Below are 20584 nucleotides of genomic sequence, written 5' to 3'. Positions count from 1 at the left end.
TTATTTATGATTACTTAAGTGTTTTGAGGGCAGAAATGGTTTTATATAAGGAGAAGCAGGAAATATTACCTAATTTTAGACAATAGAAGACCAACTATGGTGAAGTCACATAAAGTTTTAATTTGCAATAAACCGAACCATATACCACCTTATTGTAGTTAAGGGTACATCTGGTTTTTCAGAAGAGATTAGTGCTATTAATGGTACTATTTAAAAAAATTAAACAGAGCACTGCTGGTTACCCATTTGGTGTGTTGCATTCCTAGGCTTTAACTGTTTTGGTAATAGGATGTGACACAATTGCTCTGACCTAGCCCAGAATCTGGACATATGCAAACCACCATGAAAAATGGCAGTAACAACAAATTATTCTGAGCATGCGAGATTAAGATAACTATCTTAACTATATGCCTGTAGGCCAATACAGATTGAAGGCATATTGAGAAACCTTTGCCAGAGCATAACTCATTAGGTTGAAAATAGGACAGAGCCCTGAAGATTCTGAATGTTATAAATCAATGAATCATTGATATTTATTGAGTGTATACTGTGTACGGACCATGTAATAATAATAATGATGGTATTTGTTAAGTGCTTACTATGTCCCAAGCACTGTTCTAAGCACAGGGCTAGATACAAGGTCTCAGGTTGTCCCACATGGGGCTCACAGTCTTAATCCCCATTTTACAGATGAGGTAACTGAGGCCCAGAGAATAATAATGTTGGTATTTATTAAGCGCTTACTATGTGCAGAGCACTGTTCTAAGCGCTGGGGGAGATACAGGGGAATCAGGTCATCCTACATGAGGCTCACAGTTAATCCCCATTTTACAGATTAGGTAATTTAGGCACAGAGAAGTGAAGTGACTTGCCCACAGTCACACAGCTGACAAGTGGCAGAGCCGGGAGTTGAACCCATGACCTCTGACGCGCAAGTCCATGCTCTTTCCACTAAGCCACGCTGCTTCTCTACTAAGTGCTTAGGAGAGTACTGTACAACAGAGTTGGTAGACACGTTCTCTTATTCTAAATTGAAGTTGGTAAAGTAGGAATGATTAAAATGCCTCATTTAAAAAAAATTCCATTATATGAACTGGGCCTTGTACTAATCTGGCTCCATTGAGTGAACTGATGGAAAAGTGCAAGGGAGAAAGGGGACAGCAAAGTGATGCAAGTCTGGAAGGCACCAGAGACAACCACTGAAGTAAAACAACCAAGGCCAGATTGACCCTGGAACAGTCACTCCCCAATGTCCCCAGGGGTCAGTTCCTCATACATTCCCAGGTGGACCGAGTCAGAACCTGTTCAAAGAATAATAATACTAATAGTTGTGGTATTTGGTAAGCACTTACCAAGTGCCAGACACTGTACTGGGTGCTGGGGTGGATACAAGCAAATCGGACTGGACATAGTCCCTATCCCAAGTGGGGTTCACAGTCTTAGTTCTCTTTGTACAGATGAGGTAACTAAAGCACGGAGAAGTTAACTGACTTACCCAAGGCCCATTGGCAGACAAGTGGTGGAACGGGATTAGAACCCAGGATCTTGTGACTCCCAGGCCAATGCTCTATCCACTAGGCCATGCTGCTTTCTTTTCGTTTGCCATCATCGTTCAATCAGTGGTGTTTATTGAGCATTTATTGAGTGCAATTCATTTATTGAGAAATAAAGGGCTTAGTCTGGGAAGGTCTCTTGGTGGAGATGCAGTTTTAGCAGGGTTTTGAAGGTGGGTAGCATGGTGGACTGTCAGATAGGAAGGGAAAGGGAGACCCACTGGAGAACAAGGGCAAGGTGTTGGTGATGGGATACAATAGATAGAAGAACATAGAGTAGGTTAGTGTTAGAAGAGCTGAATGTGTGGGTTTGGTTGTAGTAAGAAATCAGAGGAGATAGGTAAGAGGGAGAAAGCTGACTGAGTGCCATAAAGCCGAGCTGATGCCATGCCTGTGTGAACGACACCTGAGCACACTGTCAGTCAGAATCAGCTAGAATCATTCAATTGCATTTATTAAGTGCTTACTATGTGCAGAGCACTGTACTAAGTGCTTCTAGTGAAAGAATAGTGAAAGAGGAGCCTCTGCAGCAGCTGCTTTTCCTTTCCCACAGTCAGAGATAGTCTGCTTCCTCCAAGAATCCTCCAGAAATCCTCGCCATAACAGAAAAGCCGTCAATGGGAAGCAGTGTGGCGTAATGGAAAGTGCAGGGCCTAGGAGTTAGAGAACCTGAGCTCTAATCCCAACTCCATCACTTGTGTGCTGTGTTACCTGGGACAGATCATTTAGCTTCTCAGTTCCCTCATCAGCAAAATGGGGATTCAGTACCTATTCTCCCTCCTACTTAGACTGTGAGCCCCACGTAGAACCTGATTATCTTGTATCTACCCCGGCATTTAGTAGAGTGCTTATAAGTACTTAACAAATATCACAGTTATTGTAATTATGATTATTCAATCATTTGTCCTAAAGCAGGGAAAAAATGGTGACACTCCCCAGTCCCGTAAAACATCACTACATTACACCAGTAGTGTTCCACTTATCTTATGGAATTGCATTTAAACCCCAGAATCCAAACCATTTCTCAAGTTGATGGACAGGATCTTACTGAACTGTCCCCTTGCTCTAGAGTGATTGTATCTCCTTCTCAAGTCCACGCTCAAATAGATACCACTCCTAATGGGCAAGTGCTTTCAAATTTTTAACCACTGTCAATTTTCAGTGATACACCCTAAAGCAATGGCTTTATTTGATTATAATGTGAAGCCAGTCCCAGGCCATAAAAGCAATCCTTGACCGGAGTGAACCTGAGCTGTTTGAAAGTATATTATCACTCTTTTCCTACACATGAGCTTTTTGGCCCTTTCATCTTTAACCTTGCTCCTTCCCTTACCCAATTCTTGCACCATTTTTTTTTTGGAAATATATAACTCTTTACAAAGAGGTTCGAACCTAATGAAGCCAAAGCCAAGTTTTTAATGAAGTAGTTGAGGACTGATTAGATCAAAGTTAATAAGACAGGACATAAAGAACCTGGGGGGAACACTAAAGAATCCTTCTTTAGTAAATCTAATAAATGCAAGCAAGAGCCAGATATCTTTTTAAATGTTTGGAAGTTTTGTGTTTGACCCTTTATAGTTTATAGAAAGACTTCTGAAATTCATTTTTTTTCTTGCAGAGTGAAGATTTTCACATTTACACTCAGTACTGCACCAATTATCCAAGGTAGGTTGCTTTCACATTGGTTTAAAAATACTTTCCTCTGGAAAAAAATACAATATGTACTGACTAAAGCATTAGTCTCATTCATGGGCTCCTTCTCTGCTGCCCTTCTTCTAACAGTGGGAGTCCCTTGAGGTTCAGATATGGGTCCCCTTCTATTCCCATCTACACCCACTCCCGTGGAAAACTCATTCACTACCAGAGCTTCAACTACATCTCTAGTTGGATGTCCCACTGATATCCAACACATCAAACTTAATGTCTAAAATAGAACTCCTCATCTTCCAGTGCAAACCCTGTCCTTCTCTTGTCTTTTCATCACTGTAGACAGCACCACCATCCTCCCAATCTCAGAAGTCTCCCCTGATTATACTGTACGCCCATCAAAGGTCAGGGACTGTCTCTATCTGTTACCGATTTGTACATTCCAAGCACTTAGTACAGTACTCTGCATAAAGTAAACGCTCAATAAATACTACTGAATGAATGAATGAACAAGTCTTTCACCTTGGCATTATCTTCAACTCACCTTTCTCATTCAATCCATATATTCACTGTCACCAAATGCTATCAGTTTTACCTTGACAACATCATGAAAATCTGCCCTTTCCTCTCCCTCCAAGCTGCTACTACGCTGATCTAAACACTTATCACTTCCTGCTTTGTCTATTGCATCAGTCTTTTTGCTGACCTCCCTACCTCTTTTCTCTCCCCACTCTTGTCCATACTTCATTCTGCTGCCCAGATCATTTTTCTAGAAAAAGTTCAGTTCGTGTCTTCCCCCATTCCTCATTAACCTCCAGTGATTGCCCATCCATCTCTGCTTCAAACAGAAACTCCTTACCATCGACTTTAAAGAACTCAATCGGCTCATCCCCTTCTATCTTACCTCACTGACTTCTTACTTCAACGCAACCTTTGCACTTTGCTTCTCTAATGCTAACCTACTCACTGTACCTTGGTCTTGCCTATCTGGCTGCATACCCCTTTCTCATGTGCTCTCTTTGGCCTGGGTCTCCTCCCCATATATATATTGCAGAACACCACTCTCCCCACCTTCAAAACCCTATTCAGATTACATCTCCTTCAACTGCTTTCCCCAACTAAGCCCTCCCCATGGCTTCTCCCTTTCGCATTGCCTGTGCAATAGGATCTGAACCCTATAAGCAGTTGATAGTCATCCCACCCTCAGCCCCACGACACTTATGTACATATCTGTAATTCATTTTAATATCTGTCTGACCCCTCTAGACTGTAAGCTCCTTGTGACCAGGGAATGTGACTACCAACTCTGTTGTATTGTACTCTCCCAAGCACTCAGTACAGTGCCCTGCACACAGTGAGCACTCGATAAATAGCTTTGATTGATTGATTGCCCTATGTATTTATTAGATCCTTTCCCCCTACCTCTCCTGCCTGCAAAAGCCCACTTCATCCTCCATCTTCTTAATACATGTTTCCTAAAATACGCAAACCTACTCCCAGATATGTTCCTACCGACTCCTTCTAGCTCCCCTTTGTCCCCTTAGTTGTTCATCTTACATGGAAGAGGCTATAGGAAACAAAAGAGAAAGGGTAAAACGTTGTGGGCAAGGAACGTGTCTACCAACTCCATTGTATGGTACTCTCCCAAGCTCACAATACAACGCTCTGTACACAGGAAGTGCTCAATAAATATGATTGATTGATTGAACAGAAGGGCTCTGGGTCACTAGCCCCAATCCCATCTTTCAGGCAGGATGGAGTACAGAGTGTTGGGTTAGCATTTCACATATTCACATCACCTATTTTCTCACCTCAGCAGTGAGGTATTGGATCATCTTTTCTGGTAGCTGCAGTCTGTCTCACAGGCCTCAGAACCACTGATGGTGAATCTCCCAATAGGACTGGGGGGTAAGCCTCAGTTCTGATAATCAGTTTGGAGAAATTGATTATAATGTTAGTGGCATGTGCAGGTCCTCTTGCCCTAGTCGGTCAGGTTTCTACTTGGGCGCAGAGAGCAGCAAACAAGTAGGCCAGTAGGACTGCAGCACATCACGAAGTGCATGTGCATTCTTACTTGCATTAATCAATCAATTGTACTTATCGAGTGCTTACTGTGTGCAGGGCACTGTATTAAGCACTTGGAAGAGTACAACACAACACTATAATGGAATCATTCCCTGCCCACAATGACCTTACAGTCTAGAAGAATTAGGCAACTATGGGCAGAAATGGGACTTAGAATACGGGTCTCCGGATTCCCAGATCAGCGCTCTATCCACTGTAGTAGTAATGATATTTATTAAATGCTTACTCGATGCAGAGCACTGTACTAAAATGCTGAGAAAGAATACACAGATGATCTCTGTCCTTTTGGGGGCTCATAATCTAATAATAAAAAGTGGGAAAGGGAATTGGTGACAGACACATAGAAACAAAAGAAAAACACTAAGACAACTTAAAGATGAAAATATCAGTAGAGTGCTATGGCTAGAGGAGGAGAATTTCAGGCTCTTTGTAACTCAGAGTCCACAGTCCAACTGTGGCCACTTTGATCACTACAGAAGCAGCCGTAGTTTGGAGGAGGAGGAGGCTCCAGGCTGCGGCTGCTTTCTCTGTCCTTCTGGGGAAATGTAAGACCAGTTGGGGTGGAGATTCCTAGGTGATAGTGGTATTTGTTATGCTCTTACTATGTGGCAGGCACTGTACTAAGCACTGGGCTGGATACAAGCAAATCAGGTTGAACAGAGTCCCTGTCCTAACTGGGGCTCACAGTCTTAATCCCCATTTTACAGAGGAGGGAACTGAGGCAGAGGAAATTTAAGTGATTTGGCCATGGGCAAGCAGACAGGTGGGGAAGTGGGATTAGAATCCAGGTCCTCTGACTCCTCACCCGTGCTCTATCCACTAGGCCATGCTGTTTTGGAGGAAAGCCAGTGGAGGATTCCAGTGAAGCAGTGAGCTGGCCAGATAGAACAGGATTCTAAAGGTGCCAGGTGCTAGAGGAATGTGGCAGACATCTGGTAGAGAGAGAGGCATGGCAAGCACCCATCACAGTTGAAGTCTCTTTGGCTGGTCATGCACAGATCATTCAATCATATTTATTGAATGCTTACTGTGTGCAAAGCACTGTACTAAGCGCTTGATCGTGCTGGGAGTAGCATCTTGAGAGCCTTAGTGAGAGTGCAGCAGGTCCCCAGAGGTGTTGCTGGCCTTTGATGGAGATAGACGGTCGGCAAACCCCCAGCAGTGGCTTAAATCCATTCAGCTGTTGGTCCACTGGGCCAACATAGAATCAGCGTGGCCTAGTGATTAAAGCACAGGCCTGGGAGTCAGAAGGACCTGCGTTCTAATCCCTGCTCTGCCATTTGTCTGCTGTGTGACCTTGGACAAGTCACTTAACTTCTCTGTGCTTCAGTTAGCTCATCTGTAAAATGGGGATGAAGGCTGCGAGCCCTATGTGGGACATGGACTATGACCAACCTAATTACCTTGCATCTTCCCCAGCATTTAGAACAATACCTTAACAAATACCATTTAAAAAAAACAAAACCTAAGTAAGATGCTAATTGATTAGAAGTTAAGGGATGGAACAAGTGAGGACAGTTCTTCCAGGCTTTGAGAACATTGGAATTTTTCTTAATTATCTCCCTAGTAGAAGTAGTAATGCCATTATTAATAATAATAATGTTGGTATTTGTTAAGCGCTTACTATGTGCAGAGCACTGTTCTAAGCACTGGGGGAGATACAGGGTAATCAGGTTGTCCCACGTGAGGCTTACAGTTAATCCCCATTTTACAGATGAGGGAACTGAGGCACAGAGAAGTTAAGTGACTTGCCCACAGTCACACAGCTGACAAGTGGCAGAGGCAGGATTCGGGATTATTAAGCATTTACTAAATGCAACGTACTGTACTAAGTACTTGCTAAGAGTAACAGAAGCAGGAGTCATATGACCTTCCCAGAAGGACCTTACACTAAAGCATGGTTCTACAAAGTAGCCTGCTCTAGGACAGGTATTCCACATCTGTACAGTCAACCTCCCATCACTTGCTCCCAGTTTTTAGGCACAGTGAATGGCATGCTTTTCCATGACTGTTAATCCCATTGAATGGGATTATGAGTTCATACTTTTTTTAACCATGCATTCATAGGTTTTTTTTTTGGAAATTCTTCTAAGCATTATTTAAATATTTCAAATTATAGAGGTTCAAGAATTGAACTGTTTTTGCATATTCAAGGATAGAGGAAATTCTCATATCTCATTGTATTTTATTGTATTTTATTTTGTACTTTTACAAATTATTGCATTTTATTTTTATAATAGTCACTTCCATCCATTCAGAGCCCACAATTGGGCAAAATAATTGTAACAAACTAAGGGTCTGAGAAATCAGACCTTTAGAGGTTGGTACCTTTGAAGGAATATATTCTCACTGCCATTAAGTCATTGTTACAATGAAGTCTTGTTCATTCATATGTAAACCTTTAGACAGAAATATAGAGAGGATTTAAGTCCCTTGTCATTTTCTGTTCCTTGAACTGAAGTTGATTTTATGTTTGCATAAATTTATTTTTGTGAAAAGTGTAATTTTATTCCTACGGCTTTAATAGTGTCTCAAAAGATTAAAGTAGAATTCCATGGATATTCATTTTATCTCCATATTTATGGGTTATTGGCACTCCTCCATCCTTTCTTATTTTTGGTTCGGGGTATATTAACACTCGCCTGTATACTGTTGGGTAGAAAATCAAGACTTCTTAATCTTGGTTCTGTTTTCTTCCCAAGTGAAACCTATGGTGATGAAATATTATGCTTAATTTTAAAAATAAGAAAAGAAGTAGGAATTACCTTTCCAGGACAAAACAATCATCCAACAAACTTGTCCTTTGATCACGTGTTTATTCTTTCAAGTTAGGGGGAAAAAAAAATCATAATGTCCCTAACCAGTTGGGTAGTTTTGTATGTCAGGAAGACTTCAAAATATGTCTTCCTGCCCCAACAGAAATTTATTCATGTACCAAAACTTTGGCTTCCTTTCTCATCACATAGCATATATAACTATAGTTGCCTCCAGTACTCAGAAAACTGTTCCTTTAAACATAGTCAAAGTACTATCAAATAACAATACTGTTTATCCCAACTTTAATTGTTTGGATGACAAAATTATTTATTGATGGACCTGCATCATAGAGGTCTGTTCTTCTTGCAGATCAGTTGCTGTGCTTACAGAATGCATGAGGAACAAAATGTTGGCCAAGTTCTTTAGAGATCGCCAGGAGGCTCTTCAACACTCCTTGCCTCTGGGATCTTACCTCTTGAAGCCTGTTCAACGAATTCTGAAGTATCATCTACTCCTGCATGTAAGTTCCTGTGTGGATTCTCTTCTGTTTCAGCAACTCATGTTTTGACTACATGTTTTGAATAGAGAAAGAATTAAGGACTATTCTCCTGACAGTGTATATCTATTTGGGTGATGTAATGGCCAAAGAAATGGTTGTGCATAATTACGTGGAGCACATCAAGGTCACATAAGGTACTTCAAGTTTTCCTTAATGTGGGATTTTTTCAGACACTTAGCTCCCTTAGGATGTGAGAACTGTGTGTATTCATTCTATCCGTGCACCATTCGTGGGACCGGTGTTTTTTAATATGAGGGGTTTTTTATATTTCAAACATACAAAATCACAAAAGGTTAAGAACATATGGAGACGCTTATCTCACTCATAATTTACAATCAACTAATGTGATTTGATTGAAGAGTTGCAGTGGTAGAATCATTTTAGTATTTTTGCATCCGTTGATGCAGTTGAATAATCAGATTATTTTCTAGTTCTGTAATTTTCTAGTTCTGTAATTTGGATGTTGCTTGGGAGTGCCTTACTAAGCAATAAACATTTGTATGGGGGATGTTATCTTCAAAATGAAAAACAGTTGTTTTCCACATGTCTGGATTCTGTGGGTGGTAGGGAGGCTCTGGGAGATGATTATTTTTCACTGAGTTGAATGGAAAGAGGAAGACAGGGGCGGTAACTACTCCACAGTAATATTTGAATTGGGTTCAATAGCATCTTAGGAAATTTATTCTCTCTCAGAGGTTTTTCTTCGCACTTTAGGTGAGTTATGGTGGGTGAAATCTTTACCAAAAAAAAGGGGAAAATTCAAAGGGTAAAAAGGTCTATCTTGACCTCACTGCCATTCCAAAGATGCACAGTCTGCTCAAATTACTGTTGCCCAACCTCAGTATGGTGTGACAAGAGATCAGTTGTGAGACCATTGCTATTCCACAGCTTTATCAGCAGTCTGGCGAAAGAATTAAAAGTATGCTTGTTGAATTTTCCGATGACACTAACTGGAATAAAATTTGAAGTGACTCTCTAGATGTAGATATGCCCGTAGGACATTGAAGCAAAAAGAAAAAGCCCACAGGATGAAGGAGGGAACCTATGCTGAAGCAGAATGAAAAATACCTTAGGTTCATAAATGATTATAAGAGGGGAATATGAGTTATATTATTGTACTGTTTTTCCAGTCCTCCTAATCCTGGGGTGGCTAGAGCCAGTCATCTCATCATACTTTACAATGGCTACTTTTAGTCTGAGGGTATGAAAGTAATGCTGAAAACCCAGAGAAAAAAGACAAAAGGATTAAAATGTTAGAAAATAGGTCCTATGGGGAAATAAAATGGAATTAGCGATCGGAAGAGAAGGCTAAAGGCTGAGATTAAATAAGCACTTTTATGGTGAGCTCCTGGATAGTTAGTTGCAACCAATATCTGTAGAAACTCAAACAAGAGGAAGTGGAATTAAATTAAAGCAAGGGAGATTTTGGTTGGATAAAAGGAAGAAATATTTCACTGCCAGGACGATACTGGATTAGGCTCCAAAAGGAGATCTTTAAAATTAGATACAGAGCTATCTTTCCAGTAGTGTTTAATGATTCACCTCCCTAGAGGCAGGGGGCTGGACCAGATGACCTCCTAAGTTCTTTCCAGCTCATCATCTTTGATTCCATACAGATGTCTCAATTTGTACTGTCTGTGCTTGCCCTTCTCCTTCATTTTAATTTGACATTCAGTGCAGTCAGGCCTAACTCTCTTAGACGGAGGAGCTTTAGGCAGTGTTTTCAGAGATTAAAATTAAAAGCTTTTGCCAACAAGGATTTCAATTCTGTATACTACGTGAAAGCCTTCATTTACCTTTCTGACTTATGTCTGCTCACTTCTCCAAAGTCAAGCTTCCACGATGCACCAAAAAGCTACATTTTTGCATTCTTAACTTTTTTCCTGAGACTTCTCCCTTGCCTAGTGACTCCAGTCTATGTGTGTAAAATCTTATGCCAAACCGTACTGTTTTTTCTTTCAGAAATACCCCAGGAATTCTAACTTGTATCATAACTTCAAATTGGCTCAGTTATGTTGGACTAAACCAGGAAGTGATTAAAAACCCCCATCGTTCAAATTTCCCAGAAATTCCCTGCTCAGCTGCCAGATATCCCATGGTAACTTCTCTTACGAGAATACCTTGTCCTGCACAGCATTTCAGTAGTGCTATAGTTTCCAAATGGCCCCTGATGGGCAGTGAAAACTGGAACTTGTCTGACAGCAAAACTGCTATTGCCGATCTGTGGTTTACCAAATTCAAAGGCTAAATGAAGTGGGATAGCAAATGCCTTAGAACAAAGATTGAGTTTCAGTCCTCGTGTGCTACTCCTGAAGGACCACATTGCTCTACTAGGAAACAGTGTGATCTCAAATTATCCTTCATGGCATGGACATTTTAAAAAATATCCAGAACAGTGGCTGTAGCACTTCTTATTGGACTATCCCTGGAGAAAGCAGGAAATGCAGCAGTTTTTAATGTGGCATAGACTGGTGCATGTTGGAAAATAGTGTTGATCCATGAAATCATTTTCTTATAAAAATGATTCAGTTGTCTGCTTTTGACAATGTCCCCCCCCCCAAATCTGTTTGAAGCCAGTTATTTATAAGCTGGTTCATTTTTGCTGAACTGGACACCAGGCCTAAGTGTCAGCAGTTTCAGGACCTAACACAAAATAGGCTCTAAAGTGGCTTCACTTCATCCGTCCTATCTGAGGGCATTAACTGATCCTTGGGTGGGCTGAGGCACTGAGATACCACTTAATACACTAAAAGAAATAATTTACTACATATCATGGTCTTGTGGAAGATGTAATTCACTCCCTGGTAGGTTCTTTCCAGAGTTATTTACCCACCACAGCCTCAGCATCTTAAGCTATCTTGTCTCTTAACTGCTGGGTAGAGCATTAACAGTAAAATGTCTAAAACACACTTCTGCTGTGAATGTTGACGTTTTGACATGGTGCTGAAATATAAACCCAAGCTAACGTTGACAGTCAATAATCTTAGAGCTCTGGACCTTGAAAAGTGCAATGAGGAGTCGTCTATCTCATCCCTCTGCTTCAACTTGAATTGCACTTTCACTGTCCCAGAAAGATAGACATCTACCCTTTTCTTAAAAATATAGTAACAACTTCTCTTAAAAAGGGAACCAGGTTTGCCTAGTGGAAAATCACAGGACTGGGAGTCAGGAGACCTGGACTCTAATTTTGGGTTGGACACTTGTTTACTGGGCAACCTTGGAAAGTCACTTAACTTCCTTTTTTTTGGTTTTTATTTGAATGATACTTAATGCTTGCTATGTGCTATGTACTAAGCATTGGGATAGATAAAAGCTAATCAGATTGGACACAGTCCATTTCTAGACTGTGAGCCCGTTATTGGGTAGGGATTGTCTCTGTTGCCAAATTGTACTTTCCAAGCACTTAGTACAGTGGTCTGCACACAGTAAGCACTCAATAAATATAATTGAATGAATATCTGGCATCAGGCTTACAGTCTTAAACCCTATTTTTCAGATTAGGTAACTGAGGCACTGAGAAGGTAAGTGATTTGCCTAAGGTCACACAGTGCAGATGAGGCAGAGATGGTATTAGAATCCAGGTCCTCTGACTCCCAGGCCTGTGCTCATTCACCGATTCATTCATATTTATTGAGCACTTACTGTGTGCAAAGCACTGTAATAAGCACTTGCGAGGATAAGATATAATAATAAACAGACACATTTCCGGCCTACAATGAATTTACAGTCTCCAGTAGGCCAGACTGCTTCTCTGTGCCTCGGTTTCCTCATCTACAAAAGGGGGATGCACTATCCGTTCTTCCTCCCCATTAGACTGTGAGCACTATGTGGAACAGGAACTGTCAAATGATAATCATCTATCTACTCAAGCCCTTAACACAGTGCTTGGCACAGAGTAAACACTTTGCAAATGACATCATTATTTTTTTAAAACCCAGAAAGAAAATTAGCCTCCATTTTTATTGTAATCCAGACAGAAAGTTCTCAATATCTCAGCTGTTTTTGCCCCATGATACATACAATATAAGCCTGCACCCTCATGACTGACCCTGAATCTCATCTGTTCTGCATATTCACTCAGGGTTCTAATCCCCACTCCATTTGCCCGCTGTGTGCTCTCCGACGGTGCATTTAACTTAACTTGGACAAACCTCAGTTTTTTCAACTGCAAAGTTGGGATTCAAGTCTCAACTTGACTGAGAGTCTCCTGGGGCACAGGGACTGTATATGGCCTGATTAAATTGTATCTCCCCCATTGCTTAACACAGGCTTGATGCATGGTAAGCACTTAAAAAATACCCATAAAAAGTATTCAAATATGAATTTATAGTGATTAAAACTGAATGTGGTGGGAAGGTTACTCATAGTTTCCATGTAGAGGTGTCACTCATTCCGTACAACTAAGGGCTTGCTTTAAGTAAAATCTAAAATGTTGACACATTTAGTTTGTGGTTCACTGTAACCCTCAGATTTTTTTCTACCAGTCCACTCTTGTATTTAGGGAGGCTATTGTCCTTTCCTAGTGGAATATGCTTCATTTAATAAACTTTATCCTTTTTTTGGTATGATCAATTCTCAAATTAACCTCTAGACTGTAAGCTAACTGTGGGCAGGGATTGTGTCGGCCAATTCTGTTATACTGTCATATTGTACTCTCCCAAGTGCTTAGTACAGTGCTCTGCCCATAGTAAGCACTCGATAATTCTGTTGACTAATTTTGACCACTGAGATAATCCAACAGAAATAGAACTCTGCAAGGAAGATTCAGAAGCATCCAACTGCCTGGAGGTTGGTTTGGTTCTTGGGCTGACTTTTGGGAGCCCAAATGGCCCTGGAAGCTGTAGCTGTGACCCAATTCAGCCCCGGGCCAGATGTCCCAAAGGAGGTAGGATTGGTTCCAGGGTCTTTTAGGGACTGAAATTCATTCTAAGCTGAAGACATTGCCGGAGCTGATCTTAGAGCCTAGACCCTTTCTCCTACAATCAGTTCAGACCTCAATTGACTTGAAGCCATATAAATGGCATTCATCCAAATAGTGACTTCTCACAGTTGCTTATTGGACTCAAGAAATTTTATATTTGTTCTCCATGGCGGTAGATAACTGACCCAAGTTTGGGGTACTAGCAAATTAAATGAACTTCCTTACTCTTCATTCCCAAAGGAATTCGTCCAGGACCAGCCCCTGTAGAATTCCACTAGGTTGTCTAGCAAAAGTGACTCTGAACAATTAACTGTGGACCTTGTCAAATCTGCTCTAACAGTCCTACTGTTGAGGTAATGGAAGGAGAACTGCTCTGAGGAAAGAGAAGAGAGTCCGAAGACCTGGGTTCTAATCCTAATTCGGCCATTTGGCTGCTGGATGAACTTGGGTGAATCACTTAAGTTCTCCAGATCACAGTTTTACCCATCTGGGTAAATGGGGATAAAATACCTGTTTTCCTTCCACTTTATTCATTTGTATTTAATGAGCACTTACCATGTGCAGAGCACTGTACTAAACATTTGGGAGAGTACAGTACAACAATAAACAGACAAATTCCCTGCACATAAGTTGAGCCCCATGTTGGACAGGGACTTTTTCTGATATGCCTCTATTGTATATGCCCCAACACTTATTACGGTTCTCGGCACTCGCACTCAATAAGAACTTTAAAAATATCATAATTGTTGTTACCTGGGGACTGCCCTGGTTCTGCCTTCATCCGGCTAATATGGGAAAAGACCACACGTGCACACTCAGCAATATGGTGCACTCCTGCCTCACCTGCTCACTCGTTGCATCCCCTGCCTCAATGGGAACATGAATGATAGGAACAGGAGAATGCAAATGGCACTGTGCAAGCCACCAGCATTAGAATCAATTCCCCTAGGTAAATTTCCAGTTCTGACAAAAATAATAATGATGATGGTATTTGTTAAGCGCTTACTAGGTGCCAATCACTGTTCTAAGTATTGGAAAAGATACAAGGTTATCGAGTTGTCCCACTTGGGGCTCACAGTCTTAATCCCCATTTTACAGATGAGGTAGCTGAGGCACAGAGAAATTAAGTGACTTGCCCAAAGTCACACAGCTGACAAGTGGCAGAGCCAGGATTAGAACCCACAACCTTTGACTCCCAAGCCCATGCTATTTTTACTAAGACAGGCTCCTTCTGATGTCACAGGACTGGGTTCATCTGTTGTTCTTGACAGGATAGTTCAAGTATCGGAAGTTCATTCAGATAATAGAAGTGGAAACTCGCAATCACGTTGTCCCACAATCTTTACGAACATAATTATTGATCAAATTACCTCAGGATCAGTATGTCTCTAGGAAGATTTATTTGGCCAAAATGTTCCTCTCAGAATGTTATTGTTTAGAGTGCCAGAAATAAACCAAGACTCAAAATTGGGCTTATTTTCTCAGTTTTATTTATCCATTCCAGGGCTGATGTTTTTGATAAGCAGTTTGTGAATATTACCTATTATTGTCAGGAAAAAAGTTGGAAATAACCAATTTCTTATTTGCTTCTTCATTAGGAAATAGAAAACCACCTGGACAAGGACACAGAAGGTTACGATGTAGTGCTTGATGCCATAGACACAATGCAGAGGGTGGCTTGGCATATTAATGACATGAAGAGGAAACATGAGCATGCTGTCAGATTACAGGTGAATTCAAAAGAAAATGTCACTGACTAGAATCTCTTTGCATATGTGTGTATGTGTGTCTTTATGTGTGTGTGTGTATACTCATACATATATATATATCACATTATATATATCACATTATATATATCACATTATATATACATATCCTCCTTAAATTTCTAGTTATTCTCTATCTGAATTCTGCAGCCCAAATATTGAGAGTTAAGGAGACAATATGGAGGAGTGGAAAGACCCCAGGATTTGGAGAAAGAGACTTGGATTCAAATTGCAGCTCTGCACACTACTGTGTTACTTGGACAGGATATTAACCTTGTGAAAGCTCAGTTTTCTCATCTGAAACACTTAGATGGAAAATACTGCCTTTTTTATGGTATTTGTTAAACACTTACTATGTATTCAATTCTGTTTTAAGAGCTGGGGTAGATACCAGTGAATTAGGTTAGATATAGTCCCTCTCCCACATGGGGCTCTTAGTCTAAGGTGGAGTGAGAACAGAAGGACTGAGGCACAGAAAAGTTAAATGATCTGCCCAAGGTCACACAACAAGTATTTGGCAAAGCCGATATTAGAACCCAGGTCATCTGACTCCCAGGCCCATGCTCTTTCCCCTAGACCATGCTGCTTTCGATGCAGTTCTCATTCCCAACCCTTTCTTTAATTTCACTCTTCTTTTCTCTTTAAAAGATACTAAGAAAAAATTCTAGTAGTGAAGGCCAGACAGAAACATTTTGAACTCCACATTGGAGTATTTTTATTTTTTTCACTTTCTCATAATGCCTAAGAAAACTATCTGTTTTCAGACAATTTTTCCTTTTTATGGTGTTTTCTATTTTCTAGTTATATTTATAGTTCTCCTATGTGCCACTGAGTAGTCACTAGTGTGTTCTAAAACAGCTTTAGTGGCTTGGATTTTTGCAAGGATTTTTCCACACTAATGAAATTGGACTCTGGAGTAGACATACAATTTTTTTTAAAGTTCATGAAATGAGGATAAGTTGCTGATTTGTAGATAGCTATTTCAGTAATTGGGTTTTTTGATCATCAGTTTCTTGAATCAGTTTTTTTTTTGTGAATTTGGGAATTGTCTGGCTTAAGAAACTGATAGAAACTTCTGAAACACTGAAAACACTGATCATCAGATTTGGAAGCAAGGGAATGTGGAGGGAAAGCGCCTCTTTACTTTGAAGGGCTATAACTATGTAGTGTTTTTGAAGAATTGAAACCCAAACACCAAAAACCAAAGATAATCATTAATTCTATTCAAATTCAGCACCTACCCATTTCAAACTCCTATGTATTCCCCACCTTTCATAACACAATAAAAAGCTCTTTCACTTTGCAAAAGTTGCCATATGGAATGCTTTGAATATCGTCCTTCAGCTTAAACATTAATCTTTTTTTCTTCTTTCAGGAGATACAAAGTTTACTCACTAATTGGAAAGGACCAGACCTGACTAGTTATGGGGAGTTGGTGTTAGAAGGAACCTTCCGTATCCAACGAGCCAAAAATGAGCGTACTTTGTTCCTCTTCGACAAACTGCTCCTTATCACAAAGAAAAGAGAAGAAATGTTTACGTACAAAGCTCATATACTGGTATGGCTGGGTTCAAGTTATACGATCCAGATTTAAGCAATTTATGGTTCCTTGCTCCTTGCCAAGAGTGAATGATCTTGCTTTCATTCTGTCTATTACAGTGTGGCAACCTCATGCTTGTGGAAGTAATACCGAAAGAACCATTTAGCTTCAGTGTCTTCCATTATAAGAATCCCAAAATACAACACACTGTGCAGGTAATAAAGACCACTACTTAACTCCAGTACTATTCCTATGGGTTAACAAGCTTCATGTTAAAAGCCTCTGTTAAACCTTTGGCTGAGATTACCCTTCTGGAAAATGTACCATTCACACAGAGAATTTTAGCAGCGGTTTTATGTGTCTCTTGTGTGGCTCAGTTGTGTTATCTAACAGTTCAAATATGTTTGCAACAGGCTAAATCCCAACAAGATAAACGACTTTGGATTCTCCACCTGAAAAGACTTATTCTGGAAAATCACCCAGCTAAGATTCCAGCTAAGGTAAAAATGTAATAAAATTGTTAATAAACAATTCCAGCTCTTTTAAAGCAGTGGAGCAGGAGGAACTCTTGATCCAGTTAAGCCTTTAAAATAGGGTTTTCTCATGGGTGCATGATCTGCAGATTCCCTAAGATATTATACAACTCCATCGCCTCCCCTCCCCCCCCCCGCCCACATTCATTGAGCCCCTTCTTTAACCAGGACATTTCGTTCTTGGATTTTAAAGTCCTAGTATGAAGGCACACCATTATACAATGACTGCATTTCTGTCTTGTGAAAATGTAGCATTCATTTTGTGGGCGTGTTCACAAGAGTTTCTGAAGCAACTTTCTGCATTCAAGAAAAATGTGTGGTGGGATGTGTTTTAGGCATGTTTCTCAGTTTCATCAGAGTAGATAGTTCATGTAAGGGTGATAAGTGGTTAATCATTTAATTTTTGGCTTAGTGCCTTGTAACACCTCACTGAGAAGTAGCATAATATCACAGTCGTCCCTTCCTATACTTCTCAGTTGGGGAAACCAAAAGAAATTTAAGATGAGTTCGTATTTATTTCTTGCAACATTCCTTATCTCCCCCCTATAATATTCAGAGCATTTAAAACGATTCTTATGCTTATCATGTAAGCGGTATTTTCCAAACCAAATCTTACTGTAATAGTTTGAATCCACATTTCTTACCACAGTGTCCCCTTGGTGAAAAGCATTTCATTTTAATATTTTCTCCATGTTTCCCTCTTGTATGCTATATGTTTGTACTGTAACCAAAATGATACTTGATATTAAACCATCCTCTCCCTGGTAATTAAATTATGGTTCAGCTATATTTTAAAAGCTGGGGAATTGTTCCTTTTTCAACCAGGTGAAATCAGGCTTATGGGGGAATTATTCAAATAAAAAAGTGGACGTTACAAAATTGTAATGTTCATGTCTGTTAGAATGGCATTAGTGAGCTCTTTTAGCCTTTGGTTTACTAGTGATAGTTCATGAATGACACCTAGTGGAAAATGGATGTATAACTTTGAAAAAAAAAATGGCATTTCTGATTTAGAAAATGCATTTTAGTAGAAAAAAATTGGAGTTATTGGCTTTGTTTAAAAGAAAAATTTCATCTTGAAGCATTTTATTTCTTGAAACACTGTGCAGATCCTCAACCCCTAAGTTGTCCCAATTAAATACTTCATCAGTCAGTCAATCAGTAGTATTTATTGAGTGCTTACTGTATGCAGAGCACCGTACTAAGCACTTGGGAAAGTTGGTAGACACAATTGCTATCTACGAAGAGCTTACAGACTGTGGGGGAACAGACATTAAAACAAATTATTAGTAGGGGAAATTGGAGACTAGAACCAAATTGGAGAGTAGAAAGCTGTGTGGGTAAGTGATGCGAGGCTGAGGGAGGGGATGGCTATCAAGTATTTAAAGGGGACAGGATCAAGTACAGAGGTGACACAGAAGGGAGAGCATGTAGGGAAGTGAGGAAGACCTCTTGGAAGATAAGTGATTTTAGTGGGGCTGTGAAGGTAGGGAGAGTGATGGTCTGTCATATAGAAAGAGGGTGGGAGTTACAGGCCAGAGGGAGACCATGATCAGGGATAGGTGATGAGATAGATGAAATCAAGGTACAATTAATAGGTTGGCATTAGAGGAGCAAGGTGTATAGACTGGGATGTTGTAGATCAGTGAGGTGAAAGGTAGGGGAATGCTGATTGAGTGCCTTAAAGCCTTTCATAAGGAGTTTCTCTTTGATGAAGAGGTTAGACCATTAGAGGTTTTGGAGGAGTGGAAAGACATGGAATAAACAGTTATTTAGAAAAATGATCCAGTCAGTAGACTGAAGTATGGACTGGAGTTGGGAGAGACAGGAGGAAGGAAGGTCAGGAAGGAGGCCGATGTAATAGGCAAGATGGAATGTAATAAGTACTCAGATCAATACTGTAATTTGGATGGAGAAGAAAAGTGGATTCTAGAGATGTTATGAAGGTAGAACTGACAGGATTTGGTAACAGATTGAATATGTGGGGTGAATGAGAGAGATGGGTTGAGGATAATGCTAAGGTTACAGGCTTGTGTGACAGAGAAGATAGTGGTGACATCTACAATGATGAGGAAGTCTTGAGGAGGACAGGGTTTGTGTTGAAAGAAAAGTTCTGTTTTGGACATGTTAAATTTGAACTGTCGGCGGGACATCCACGTAGAGATGTCCTTGAAGACAGGAAGAAATGAAAAACTCAGATAAGGAGAAAGGAGAAGATTTGGGAACCTTCCATGTAGAGATGGTACTTGAAGCCATAGGAGCAAATGAGTCCTTCAAGGGAGTGGGTGTAGGTGGAGAACACTAGGTGACTCAGAACTGAGACTTAGGGGTCTTTCATAATTAGAAGGCGGAAGGCAGAAGAGGAGCCTGTGAAAAAAACAACATGATCTAATAGAGCAGGGGCCTGGGAGTCAGGGGGTCTGGGCTCTAATTACGGCTCCACCACTTGCCTGCTGTGTGCTCTTGGGGAAGTCACTTAACTTCTCTGTGACTTAGTTATCTCATCTGTTAAATGGGGGTTAATTCCTCCTCCTTACACTGTGAGTCCTATTTGGGACAGGGACTGGGTCCAACTTGAGTATCTTCTGTCTACCCCAGCACATAGTACAGTATCTGCTACATAGTAATTTCTGAAAAAGGGAGGGGGAGAAGGAGGCCAGAAATACGGGAGGAGTGCATAACATCGGGACTTGATTATGTTAAATTATATTACTCTCAGCAGTGTGGCTCAGTGGAAAGAGCCCGGGCTTGGGAGTCAGAGGTCATGGGTTCGAATCCCCACTCTGCCATTTGCCAGCTGTGTGACTGTGGGCAAGTCACTTAACTTCTCTGTGCCTCAGTTACCTCATCTGTAAAATGGGGATTAAGACTGTGAGCCCCACATGGGACAACCTGATTACCCTGTATCTCCCCAGCACTTAGAAAAGTGCTTTGCACATAGTAAGCACTTAACAAATACCACCATTATTATTATTAACTGTATATATACATGTATATATACACACACATACACAAAACTAACCTAATATTGAAGAAGGGATAATTAACAGGATTTTCCAGTGAATTCTGCTTCTCTGGGGGTTACTATGAAATTTTGCATTTTTATTTCAAAACTTTATGAAGATACCTTTCTTGACTTTAAGGTGATTATATAATGTTGGATATAAGATTTCAAACTGATAGACTTTATATAAACACGTTTAATTAGATTGTGCATAATAGG

The 20584-nt window shown here is 40.4% G+C and overlaps 1 protein-coding gene across 2 annotated transcripts in view; it reads left to right on the top strand.

Moving 5' to 3' along the window:
- The window catches only part of PLEKHG1 (pleckstrin homology and RhoGEF domain containing G1), a 248702-nt gene that overhangs the window by 200278 nt on the left and 27840 nt on the right, over positions 1–20584 (top strand). For both annotated transcript variants that reach the window (XM_001505820.5, XM_029057922.2), the window contains 6 exons: positions 3172–3218; positions 8412–8562; positions 15121–15252; positions 16664–16846; positions 16948–17043; positions 17242–17328. In XM_001505820.5, the coding sequence (XP_001505870.3) occupies positions 3172–3218; positions 8412–8562; positions 15121–15252; positions 16664–16846; positions 16948–17043; positions 17242–17328 (696 nt within the window). The remainder of the gene's footprint in view (positions 1–3171; positions 3219–8411; positions 8563–15120; positions 15253–16663; positions 16847–16947; positions 17044–17241; positions 17329–20584) is intronic.

This window comes from Ornithorhynchus anatinus, chromosome 2 (assembly GCF_004115215.2).
Source record: "Ornithorhynchus anatinus isolate Pmale09 chromosome 2, mOrnAna1.pri.v4, whole genome shotgun sequence".
NCBI classification, from domain to species: Eukaryota; Metazoa; Chordata; class Mammalia; order Monotremata; family Ornithorhynchidae; genus Ornithorhynchus; species Ornithorhynchus anatinus.
The sequence above is the reverse complement of the archived record's forward strand: the minus strand, read 5'-3'. Positions and strand labels throughout refer to the sequence as shown.